General features: G+C 41.9%; 1 protein-coding gene across 1 annotated transcript in view; it reads left to right on the top strand.

Annotated features, from left to right (window-relative positions):
• The window catches only part of malrd1 (MAM and LDL receptor class A domain containing 1), a 40,589-nt gene extending 29,519 nt beyond the window's left edge, over window positions 1-11,070 (top strand). The window contains exons 21-32 of the mRNA XM_068304587.1: window positions 517-645; window positions 746-907; window positions 2,865-3,022; window positions 3,675-3,873; window positions 4,318-4,596; window positions 4,927-5,052; window positions 5,713-5,779; window positions 8,295-8,386; window positions 8,517-8,613; window positions 8,700-8,760; window positions 9,626-9,733; window positions 9,819-11,070. Of these exons, the coding sequence (XP_068160688.1) occupies window positions 517-645; window positions 746-907; window positions 2,865-3,022; window positions 3,675-3,873; window positions 4,318-4,596; window positions 4,927-5,052; window positions 5,713-5,779; window positions 8,295-8,386; window positions 8,517-8,613; window positions 8,700-8,760; window positions 9,626-9,733; window positions 9,819-9,917 (1,577 nt within the window). The 3' untranslated portion in view covers window positions 9,918-11,070. The remainder of the gene's footprint in view (window positions 1-516; window positions 646-745; window positions 908-2,864; window positions 3,023-3,674; window positions 3,874-4,317; window positions 4,597-4,926; window positions 5,053-5,712; window positions 5,780-8,294; window positions 8,387-8,516; window positions 8,614-8,699; window positions 8,761-9,625; window positions 9,734-9,818) is intronic.
• The last annotated feature ends 1,366 nt before the right edge of the window (window positions 11,071-12,436 follow it).

The raw sequence follows: 12,436 nt of genomic DNA, 5'->3' as shown, positions 1-12,436 counted from the left end.
TTTTATGATATTTTTAACTGATAGCCTGAAAGTGTGTAATTGATTTTCCATTAGCTTTCAGAGCAGGAGCAGAAGAAGAGCCAGTGTGTGTCTGAGAGGGAGAGTTTCTGTTTCTGTGCTGAGTGTTTCTGACAGACTGTTTGATGTCGATGACAAATGACAGATGTTCCACATTAAACAGCACTGGACACTATGTGGGATGTTTCCTTGCCATCACCAACACAAACACACACACACACACACACACACACACACACACAAACCTGCAGAAAAGTGGAGACGCCTTGCATCCGCCTCTCCATCGTTAAATGTCACTTGACAGAGAACTTCAGTCCGCTTTAAATTTGATTTTCTCTTCATGATTAACCCTCCTGAACGTCTGCAATGGATTCTGCTTATTTTAGTCATCCTTTAATGTTTCTGACTTTCAATCTAAACACACATTCGCATGCAGACTAATTCAGAACCTAAAGGAGATGAAACATCAGACAGTTGTGTCTTTTCTGTGTGTTTTAGATGTTGTGGATCCGATCAGTTGTCCCGCTGTCACAGACTTCGTGTGTCGCAGTGGCCACTGCATCGAGGCCCACCTGGTGTGTGACAACAAGGCCGATTGCGCCGATCAATCGGATGAGCGAAACTGTGGTGAGGAAAACTGGGAAATGGGTTTTCTTGTAGTTCGGGAGTGAATCTATGTGTGTGTTGATCAGAAAAACAAACGCTGTCCCACGTCTCTCTCTCGTAGGTCACATCTCGGGCTTGCCAGGAGCTTGTAGTTTCAACTCAGGAGAAAACCGCTGGGAGGAGACCTGCCAGCTTTCTCAGGATGCTGATGATGATTTTGATTGGAGGATTGGCCCTCAGACTGAGACACCAGGAGCGGGACCTAACATGGATCACAGTCCAGGTTTGGTGTCCATAAACCCCCGCCTCGTTGAAATTATATTCATATGCAGCAAGGGATTGAAATTATTTTTTGATCACTTATAATATCAACAGGACTGATGACAAATGAATCTTTTATTTATAACTCTATTCATGATGATGTCATTATGAATAGTTTTCCTATGTGTTAATAGAAGTACAAGTGTTTTCATGCAATCAGCTTGGAATGAAAGAATTTTAAGAGTATTTAATTTACTGTTATTATTTTTATCATTTCATTCAGAGATATTAAAGCATGGCTAACACTTTATGTGTGGTTTAGGTTAAAGAAAGATCATTCTCTGAGTTAAATAGTAAATGTGGCCCTTTGATGCTCTTTAGACACCCGTTTCATCCTGACACATTTCCACTAATGGTCTTGTTTGTGTAAAAATCTCACACCGCCTTTGCTTCCCGCCTTGATTTTTAGCAGCAGATTAATAAGGCTGTCAAAACCCTCCTCACATGACATCCTCTGTGTTCTTAGCCTGCTGTCAACTTCGTGCCGAGCCTTTGTAATTGCAATCTGACAGAACTTCCCACAGGCTCGCGAAGGCAGGGTTAATAATAAAGCATCCTGATCAATGTCAGCCTGAGCCAAACTGAGCTGAGCAGGATCGGAAATGCTGCTTATCAACGTGAATTGATTATGTTGCATCGAGACATGATCTCTTCCACTGATGAATTTAAAATTACTTTTGCTATATGGATCACAGTGACACTGAATTCATGCTCTTTACACATCCATATAAGATGAAATAAATCATCATTCTGTGCGACTCTTCCTGTAATTTGCATCCGTTAATGATTGTTTCTCACACTGACTGTCGGGGTTCGTTCTGTTTGTTTCCTGGGCTTGAAAAATGTCTCTTGATGTTTACAACACGGCCTTGACACACAAACAATAGCAGCGTGGAAATATTAAAAGAATCAAATTACAATTTTGAGTGTTCAAACAACAAACCTGAGAACCGGGCAATGGCATTCAACATTTATACTACTATCATACTCCTCCAGAATAACAAAGCCTACATTTAATGTTTGATATTAGACTGTTGAAGGTTTCGCCTCAGGGAAAGCGCAACATACAGTACATTAGCTGTTATCTGAGATTTAGTTTGACCAAAAAGTCAGTGATTTATTGTAAAACAACCAGTCAGTCTTACTCTTAATCACTTGTTGCAGCCATACTTTATTTATGGGGGAGCAGCTGATCATTAATGGCCTATAAAATATGATCTAAAGGCCCTGTGAAGTATATTTTTTTTACCAGCAAGCACACTATTATTGTAAAGGTGATCTATAGGTGTGTTTGATACCGAGTTGCCATATCATCCGAAGCAGTGTAGTTCACATTGTGGCCATAAACCCCTTTCTATTGGTTGTTGAATTTATTGATCTGAGAGATGAATGTGGACACTGAACCCGGTGTCATAGAATGTGTTATGGTCTCACTCCGTAGCAGATCAATAAAACCCTTTGTAACACACATGAGGGACATGGAATGGGGACATGAGGTCCACATGAAATCACATGCTGGATATCGAAGCAACATGTGCTAACATGAAGGACAGCTTTAATCTGATTGGATTCACTGTTTTGAGTGCACCAGGGGGGTGGTGTTTGTTGTGCACTGTGGATTGCGATGGCCTTAAATCCCCTTTAAGTCACGTGGAAAACTCCCACTTTGTTCTGGACTCGCACAGATGCATCTCCAAACCCAGCTGAGCAGAAGAAGCTCTCTGCAGCTTTTTCCTCCTGCAGGCTGCAGCATTTAAAGAAAGCACAACATAAACACTGACAGAAAAATGTATTTATTTCCTGTAGTTAAGCAGATGTGATAATTAAGGTGCAGATATTCTGAAAAAGTTCTGTCATCCAACACGAGCAAACATCAACCTAGCATCAGCATATGCTCTGTGCTGTATATATCGCCATAGGTGGTGGCGGGAACTTCCTATACATTCACTCAGCCGTTCAGAGGGAGGGGGATGTTGCCAAGGTAACAACTAGACGTCCGTTTCCAGCCAGCATGGGCCTGTGTCACCTCCGCTTCTGGTTCTACATGCACGGTTCTGACAAGATGGGAACGCTGAAGGTGATTTATTCAGAGCCTCATCTCCATAAATAATTCAAAGTCTTATTTTTGTCAGGTGTCTGGCTTTCATACATGTTTTACTTTATTGTTGTTTGCTGCCAGATGATGCGTTACAATCTATTTCAAGGCTCATTTTGATTTTATCAAAAATTTCGATTCGTAACACCTGGCTTACTGTCAGTCACCTGATCGTACAGGAAGAAATGAAAGTCTCCGCTACAAAATAATCCATCAAAGTTTGTCGACTCTAAAAAATGATCATATCCATCTTTTCATGTCTTTTTTTAGATGTCTTTGTTAGTTGGGTTAATTTCAAAACAACAACAACAACACGAAAATGATAAAATAAACCAATTGAGTGTAATGAGCACAGAAATAATGGATAAAACTAAATGTAACCAAACACCGTTGTCCTTTAATTTAAACTGGCACTTTTTCATTTTTCGTTCAGGTGTTAATTTATTTGCAGAAAAATATTAGCTGCAAACCAGTATGAAGGATATAAACCGGTCTTAAACCAGACACTGCTATACTTTATATTAGCATTTTGCAATCGTTCTTCAATCACGGCTCTCTTTCAAAGTACGCAAATTGTTAGAAAATAAAAATAGAAAACTGAATCTCAACGTGGATGTAACATGCACCTTAACAGGTCTACACTGTGGGACCCAGTGGCACCAGCCTACTGATGTGGACAGCCACTGGTAACCATGGAAACCAGTGGGCGTACGCTAATGTCATCCTGTCCAACCCAGCACCTTTCAGGGTGACCTTTCAGGCTGAGGTCGGTGGAGACGTGTGGTCGGACATAGCCCTGGACGACATCACCTATACTGCAGACTGTGTAGAGGGTAAATATTTATCTATTGTCTCTTCTCGTCCACATACAGCCATTAGTTTTGTTTTTTTTAAACCTCCTTTCAGCACTTCAAGCTAATATTTTATGCTATGTCCTCCATTTTTCACCTCCTCCACCCTCTCCTCTTTTCCCACATCTTCTGTTCACCGACATCCATGATGTCCTGTTCATTTCCTTGTGAATGATGTTACCCTCAGGGAGAGTGTAGTAAGTTAATGGAACCGTTTGCCCTATATGTCCACATAATTCACCGTGGAATTTGGGTCAGCTCCAAGTAAAAGCACAGAGGGCATTGAGGGGAAAGTTGTTTCCTTACTGCTGTGGCATTCTCCTTTTACCCCTGAATGTCTTCTTTGGTTGACTTCCTAAAGATGATTCTACTTTGTTCAACTGTCTAAATATGTGCATGATTCTTCCCTGCAATATGTCACTGCAGGTCCCGTAACTCCCCAGCCTCTGACCTGTGGTTTGGACCAGTTCCAGTGTGCGTACTCCTTTCAGTGTATCCCAGAAAGCTGGAGGTGTGACGGAGAGCCTGACTGCTCTGATCGCTCCGATGAAGAGAACTGTCCCGACGTCGTTCCTGGCACTGTTCCTCCTCAGGATCGCTGTTCTGCTGGACATTACCAGTGTTTTAATGATGTGTGTCTGCCCTCCATCCTGCGCTGTGACAGCGTTCCAGACTGTCCGGATGGAGAGGATGAGCACGGCTGCCGTAAGTATAGGCATATAGAGCTGGTTCCCTCGAAATCTAAGTGAGAATTTCCATATTATATTAAGATCCAGTTTTCTGTAACTGCTTTACAATGTCTATGATCATCAAAATAACTACACTATTATCTTTTTTTCCTGTTGCACTGAAGCACATATGGAGCTTAACTTAAATGCATTCATTGATTTTTCTCCACAGGAGCTATTTTTCCTGGACTCTTTGACTAACAAGGGCTTAATCTCTCTTGTCCTATAGGTGTTATACTTTGAGTGAATGCGCCTTTCAAACAAGCCTTTTACATCCTTGTACCCTGCCTCTCTTCTCCCCCTCCAGCACTGCTCCAGTGTGAGCTGGGAGAACTGGCGTGTGAAGATTTGCCTCATTGCATCCCATTTCAGAAGCGTTGTGACCACTCCGTGGACTGTCTGCCATTTCAATCTGATGAGACCAGCTGCCGTGGTAACATGTTATTATTTACCTTTTGCTTTCATGCTTTTTTTTTTGCGCATTAAGCATAAAAAGTTCTATGATTCTCCTTTCTGAAAGGTCAAACATGTCAGAAGAGGCAAGCCGACACAAATATTCCACCTCAGTATGGTCAGATGTCAACCTGAGCTTTTCATTTTATACTATATTGTATAATATTCTCTTGATTCACTGCTCAGTATTTCCAAAGCATCTTAAAAGTACAACACGGTATTTATTGCGAGCTGCCAAAATCCATTTACCCTCAGGAATGAGACCATTTAACCTGAATTCGCTGCTCAGCCAGAGCCACTTTATCAAGCGATAACCTGTTAACCTTTGCACAACCTAAAGGAAGAATATTTATCCTCAACTGTACACGAGGGAAGGACTAAGATGTACTAGAGCTGCAGATGCTTTCTGCAGAGGGTAATGGATGATGCTCAATTATTTCCCATGGCAACATAATTCACTGATTACATGCTCTAATGTCAGAGAAGTAATATTCTTCAATGTGTTTCCTGTCAGGAGGGAAGAGAAATGGGTGACGTCTGGTGTGACACAGAACCGAGAGGAAAAGTTTTAGACATTTTTTTGTGTATTTTCAATGATTCAATGAACCCCTAAAGGTCTTTTACATATTTTTTTTTGCAGAGTGTCCTCCGCTGTATTGCCTGGATCACGGCTCATGCCTTGTGGGGAGACACGGGCCCACCTGCATGTAAGCTGAACCTCACATTTATGACAACACAAACATAGACATGCAAGTACGATGTCTATTTTCCACAGTCCTTCTCTCGTCCTTTATCTGTCTTTTTGTGATACGTAAAATATGTAAATCCCAACAGTCTTTTTTCATTCTTTGAAAAGACACGCTCCATGAAGCATGTGAGGATCCGCTCAGCCCCCCATGGCTTAATCAGAATAGCTGTGCCTTCATTCATCCACCGGCACAGCGTTTCATCTGATTGGTTCTCCCAGTTCCCGTTGAGATACGGTCCACGCTGCCCAGGGTCCTCCGTGGACAGACCGCAAAAACCACTAGATAAACCTGCTCACAGGCCAGCATGTTGGCACAGACAAAACACAATTAAGCCCAACAGTGTGATCACACTGTTGGAAGCTCATATGAACCTACTTGTAGTGTGCAACAGCAGCTTAGCATGCCTGTAATGAGGTACTTCATTCATTCACTCACGAGACCTGAAGGTAGATCTTTGAACGTTGCTTCATCCAAAGTCTGGATGCGATTTTTGCATCAGATTTGATACAACTTGGCTAAAGTAACAGAATGAAAGACAACCAGATTGCTTCATCTTACATCATATTTGAATAAAACAGTAGCAGACGTACACACAACAAAAACCAGACAGCAGCTGACTACACGAAAACAGAACCACCAACACCAAACAACAACAACACACGCCTGCTTTACTGCACCTTATATTTTTGTCGACAGCGTGCACACAGACTTGCAAAACTCCAGCTGAATGCTGCTGTTGTCCTTTCTCTTCAGTACAGATGCTAACACACACGCTTCCCTTGGGTTGTATACTAGTTTGTTCGCATTGCCTTTCTTTACCAGAACTCATCCCACATGCACACATCGATCACTTTTATAGAGATTAATAGAAAGCTAGAGCAAGACTTTCTGATTCCAATTGGACTTTAAAAACTCTGCAACTTATGGATATCGCTCTCTTCCTCTTCCTCGCTCTCATTCAGCCTCCTGGATGTTATTTGATTCCTCTTTTATATCCATCCCACCATCCAACATTCCTCAACGAAGCACCGCCGCCACTGCCTCCTCTCATTATGAAGCAGGGCTCCGCCGTCTTTCGCTCTGCGGTGTGGCGTGGACCTCCTGTAGCTGTTCCAGCATTGATAAGCGTCATGCTGCAGAACCCGCAGCCAGCATTGGAGGGCCGTCGTCTCACTGCTGCGTATCACGCTCCTTCACCCTCCAGCTGGGCACCCGGATAGGAACCAGCCCGAGTTATCTAACCCTCACCCCTCTGAATGATTATGACACCGTCTGGTTTTGCTGAGAGCTGTGCTTTGCATACTAGGAGATCAAGCTGATACTGAACAGATGTTTAGTAGAGCGGAGTTTCTTTCCCTCCCATCGATGCATCTCACTGGACGGCGCAAAGCCGCAATTAGTTTCCATGCTGGAAAGCCTGCAGATAAATCTTCCAGCATTTGTCAAGATGGTGATAGCTTGTGTTTTTAGGTATGTGCACAAGGGTAATAGAGAGTTAGATATATCTATTTTATCTATTTTAGTCTTCTTATTTTGTTTCACCTTTTATATTCCTTCAATTTTTTTAATCTCATACTGTAAATAAATCTTATTAAAAGGCTGAAAACAATATTACTCTGCAGCACTGATCCCAGTCAGGGTCACCCAGAAGCAGAGGTAAGGTTGTGAAGTGGCTAAATCTATGTGAAAAAAAAAATAGCACAAGAGTTTATTTGAAAACTACACAGCCACATATTTATATTTAAGATGATTACACACCAGTGCAGGAGTGTGTTTGTCGTCCAGCCAACAAACCACCAGATAGCTTCGGTCCATTGCAGAACACTCGCCTCCACCATCCTGAGTCATTTTCACACCTTCACAGCGCGCTGAGATTTAGAGTGTGACAAGCAATTTCCACATGAGGAGAGAGTCCAAACAGTTCAAATTAATGGGCAAATGTTTGAAAGGTCCAGCCTCTGTGCCATAAAGTGGGAATAGTATGAATATAATCTTTCTTAAAAATGTCCCAAAAGCAGCAGTACAGTATATTTAGAAAATGAGAAACAGCATGAAGGAGGCAGAGTTTCTGTGTGTAAGAACACTTCTGGAGAGTTATAAGTGATGGATGAGAGGGATTATTGGAGTCTGGACATTGTTTTTACTACATCTCCTAAAGTAAATACCAATTCTCTGGTGAATGCTAAGGTGAGGAGTTGAACTCTTTTACAGACACAAATCCCAGAGCTGGTAGTACATCCTGTTCCCGGTCTCATGAGCATCTCACTTAATTTATTAGATTCAAATTTATGTTTTGTCAGCTATCGCCTCCTGCATAAGGCGTGTTGGATTTTAGCCGTCAGTCGGATGACACATGTAACTGGTCTGTGCGTTCCCCCGGCCCACAGGTCTTGTGAACGATAGAAATAATTTCTATTCCATAATTCTCAGTTCTCTGTCAAGCTTTCTCCTTCTTCTTGGTTTCTGATCTCAGGTGTCATCCAGGATGGACCGGCAACCGTTGTCATGTGAAGGAGAAACCCCCTCTTATCACTCCGTCGTCCAAACCAGATGACATACAGCTGGGTAATAAAGAACCACACCTCCCTGCTTGTCTCCTTTAAAGAATCCCACCTGAATTTATCGACTAAATTAAATCCCTGCATGGCATGTTAACACATTTGCAGTTCAGCTGAAGGTCGGTCTTTTTGTGTAGATTCTGTTTATGTAGGTATCGCCATCGGCCTGCTGCTGCTCGTCGCTGGAATCGGCGTCTGTTTTCTGGCTTCATGCAAGAAAAGATGCTTCTCATTGTGAGTCCTGTCTTCCTCTTTTAATTTGACTTATGGGGACATCGTCGATGGTGATGATGAGAGCATTTTCTTTGCTGTCCCTTCAGGAGGTCCAACACGATGGACTATGGGGTGATGGATGGCTCAGCCTTTGACTGGAGAGCAGAGGTCAGCACAGACAAATGTCCAATCGATCATCAGAGAATTCAGTTCCCAAGTTCAAATCTAATTTTTTTGCTATTTCTGTCACTTTATTCAATCACCGGATCAAGCATCACAACATTGTGATTGCTCCATGTTGTTGTGTTTCTATGGTAGCAAAAATGGACAACCCAAACACCAGTCCTTGAACATTTTTTGTACTTCTTTACATACTTTTCACTGTGGAACCATTACTGTATGCATCCAGTGTTTGCTGTTTCTCCTGTTATCACAGAAAAAGCTTCCAGCACAGACAAGACAGCCATCCCATTTAGATAATGGTGACCTCATACGTACGTTTGTGATGGAGTGTGCTTTACTACAAACGATAAAACACATCAGCTGTGTGCAGGAGAGTGCAGGTTTTCATCTGTGTGGGTGTGCAGAGCATCCTCTCATAATGAAAGTGATGTTTGCAAGCGAAACTGCCACATCTTTGGGAAATTGTGTTACCGTGCAGGGCAATAGTTTACATGTTTGAACGAATGGTACTGCGATAAAAGCGTGTTTTACATGTGCAGGTACTCTTCATATGTTCTGGCACATCTGTACCTTTTTGCTTTAATGTGGCTGCCAATGAGGATGCAGCTAAAAATAGAGAGGTGTAGGTGTGAAGTGGCATCTACACAAACCAGAGGGATCAACACGTCTCAAATGAGAGGAAATTGTCTGTGATTATTCCACCTCTGATGAAACGATGATGAAATGCTTTATGGAGGTTAGAGGTGTAATTATGGAGGCATAACAGGTCAATTTGATTTTAAATGCGCCTGCATTTCATGCACTCTTGCACATTAAGGCCCATCTAGTTTTAATCTGTCCTTCCCTTCAGCTCCGGTCCTGGAGTGAACGGCCGTGTGGTTGTCCCACGGTTAAGCCGAGGAAGAGCGACGGTCAGGGGGTTTCCATCAGCGTCTACCCCTGGAGGAGGGAGGTGGAGGTAAAGTGTTTGTGGCTTTGCAATAAGTTTCCTTCTAGAATCTGGTAATGTAATATATTTCTCTTTGTGTTTTTGTCCACTGCAGGCTTTGAGTCAAAAAGATAAAAATCTGTCCTTTGCAAACCCTCTGTATAATTACCCACCTGATGCAAACGCTGCTGACTGTCGGGGCTCTGAAGCTTAATAACAGTGGACTTTACATATAGATTCTGCAGCAGGTCTGGGTCAGTCAGTTCGTGCACATCCTTGATGGGCTTGTCTCGGCCTGCAGAGTCGCCAAACGACAGGAGTGAGAGAAAATGGGGACTTGATTGCCCTTTTTTTGTATTTATAATATGCTGCTGTTATGATTGACAATAGTGCAATACCCACCATCCATCTAGAACTCAGGACCAATATATATAAAAAAATTATGTAAATGTTTTGGACAATAAGGTTGCAGCACAAAAACCTCTTTCAAGCGTAGGGTCAGATATATCCGTGTGAGTATAGGCATCAGGGTAAATTAAAATAACTTGAATGTGATGATTTTAAATTTAGTGCTTCATAAGCTAAAAAACATCCAGTTAATGGAAATAAAGGGCTCTGCTGACCATGTTAGAGCCTCCAAATGTTGTCCTTACTTCATTAGTGACCATGTTAATCCTCACAAGAGCAAATAGAATAGTCTGACCCTGCTTTATCTGCAAATGAACATCTATTACATGACGGTGTCCTGCTGCTGCTTTGCTTGTTGCATGAACTGCCTGTCAGACCCTGTGTCAGCCACAGCAGAGGAGACGGGGCCGTAAACAGCACCGTTACACCAGGCTGTTAGGAGTTTAACAAGTGTTCAGTGACGACTCGCTTCGGCTGTGAATTATCGGACATGCAGGCGTGAGTGGCCTCCTCATATCTGACAGTCAACATGGTGATTTATGTCATCGTGTCTCACATTCTGCATAGCGAGATGCGTACAAGAGAGCATCGATTAGCAGGAGCCCCTTCTCCTCATCCGTACAGACGAACAAATCAAACACGCTTCCATTCCCTCATATCGATTTGAGTTATGAATCTGTAATGTCCAGGCTGTGCATGCACCCAGCCTCTCGTATCATTATTCTTCTGTCTTGCTCTTCCGTCACTGCAGAGCATCTGCTGACTTTGTACGTGGGTTCTACATCTGGAGGTTTATTAGAAACACCCAGGATCGATATCAACTTTGAGCTGAACTGTTTTATTGTTTCTACCATCAAGGGCTCACTACCTTCTCCTCCGAGATGATCAACTACCCCAAAAAGCTATAAAATATACATGTTTGGCCATGAAGGTTCGTTGCGCCATCATCTTTTTTAAATATGTGGAAGTTAATATCAAATTTGATGAACCATGAGTTTGGTATAGCATAATTTTGAGAAAGAAATATATATTTTCCAATTTGACATGCTTACAGATGATTCGAGCTAGCCTTACTTGAAAATAAAACCTAAATTATTCAAACTATTGATTTCTCACAAAATGTTATCCTGAATTGAAGAATCAATTTCAATTAAACAACATCTTAATAAATCACTTGAAAACGATTCTAATCGTGAACAAAAAACAGGCTAGACTCGAGTGCCTTCAAAGTAGCAGCAATTTCTTTTATAGCTTTCTATGTTTTAGATTGATGTAAGTCTATTGATTTTAATACAGCCTAAAGTAAATACGTATAGTAGATTGACAGACAGCAAAGCATAAATCTAAACAAATTTTACTGGCATTATGGACCGAGAGGATCAATAATTCAAATGAGGGGAATATGTGAAAGGATGTATTTAGTTTTTACCTTGTTTTATCGTGAAGAGTATCCTAAGAGAACATTACTTTATGGAAACTTTTCAGATCCTTAATCTTTCTAAACAGTAACGGCATAAAAAACCTCAATAAAGCCCAAAAGCCTGAAAATTATTTCTCTAAAATTGGCAGATTCTGTCGTTACTGCTCTCCTTGTTTGCAAAGCAGTATCGAATAAACATTTACAAGCATATTTATTATGTACATAAATCATGTTAATTCAGACACTGGTGTAGAAGTTGCACAAATTCATTGGTCTGTATTTAAAAAAAAATTTCTATAGTAATGACTGTGAGGATGATGATTTTTCTTCCTGTTTGTGTAACTGTATTTGTATTATTAGCAACAAATACAAAATCCACATCCCATAAAAGGTCACCTCTCTGTCTCTGTATGTGCCGACTCAGCCTTTTGACAGCCTCTGCATCAATGTTTGACATTTGACCTAACAAAACGGCAATCAATGGCTGAAACAAAGACCTTTTCGCACAAATAATACCACCTTCCACTTGCCTTGCCGAGCTTGCATACATCTATGTTTTTGTGCTTTTGTCCAGGGCCAACGTTTTTCTGGTAGCTTCATTATTCCTGCCATTGAATGGCCCACAGGAGAGACGAACCGCGCCACCAGCCTCAGTCTTTGTGTCGCTGTCAAAGTGCCGTTAGTCAGCTTTTCTCATCGGAGCCATAGATGTTACCGTTTTGTTCATCGCAGTGCTGAGTCCATCTAAAGGGCAGCGTTCTGTTTGTGTACCACTCAGCTCCGGGGAGGCTTCTGCGATGAAAACGCTCCAGAATAGTTTCAGACTTGAAGGATGACCTCTCTCGAAGTACCAGCTGACATTTCCTTCATTTAAACAACTGCTCAGCTGAGTCCTTTCTGAGCTG

The sequence above is a fragment of the Antennarius striatus genome, chromosome 20 (genome assembly GCF_040054535.1).
Source record: "Antennarius striatus isolate MH-2024 chromosome 20, ASM4005453v1, whole genome shotgun sequence".
NCBI classification, from domain to species: domain Eukaryota; kingdom Metazoa; phylum Chordata; class Actinopteri; order Lophiiformes; family Antennariidae; genus Antennarius; species Antennarius striatus.
This window is presented reverse-complemented; position numbering and strand designations above follow the sequence as displayed.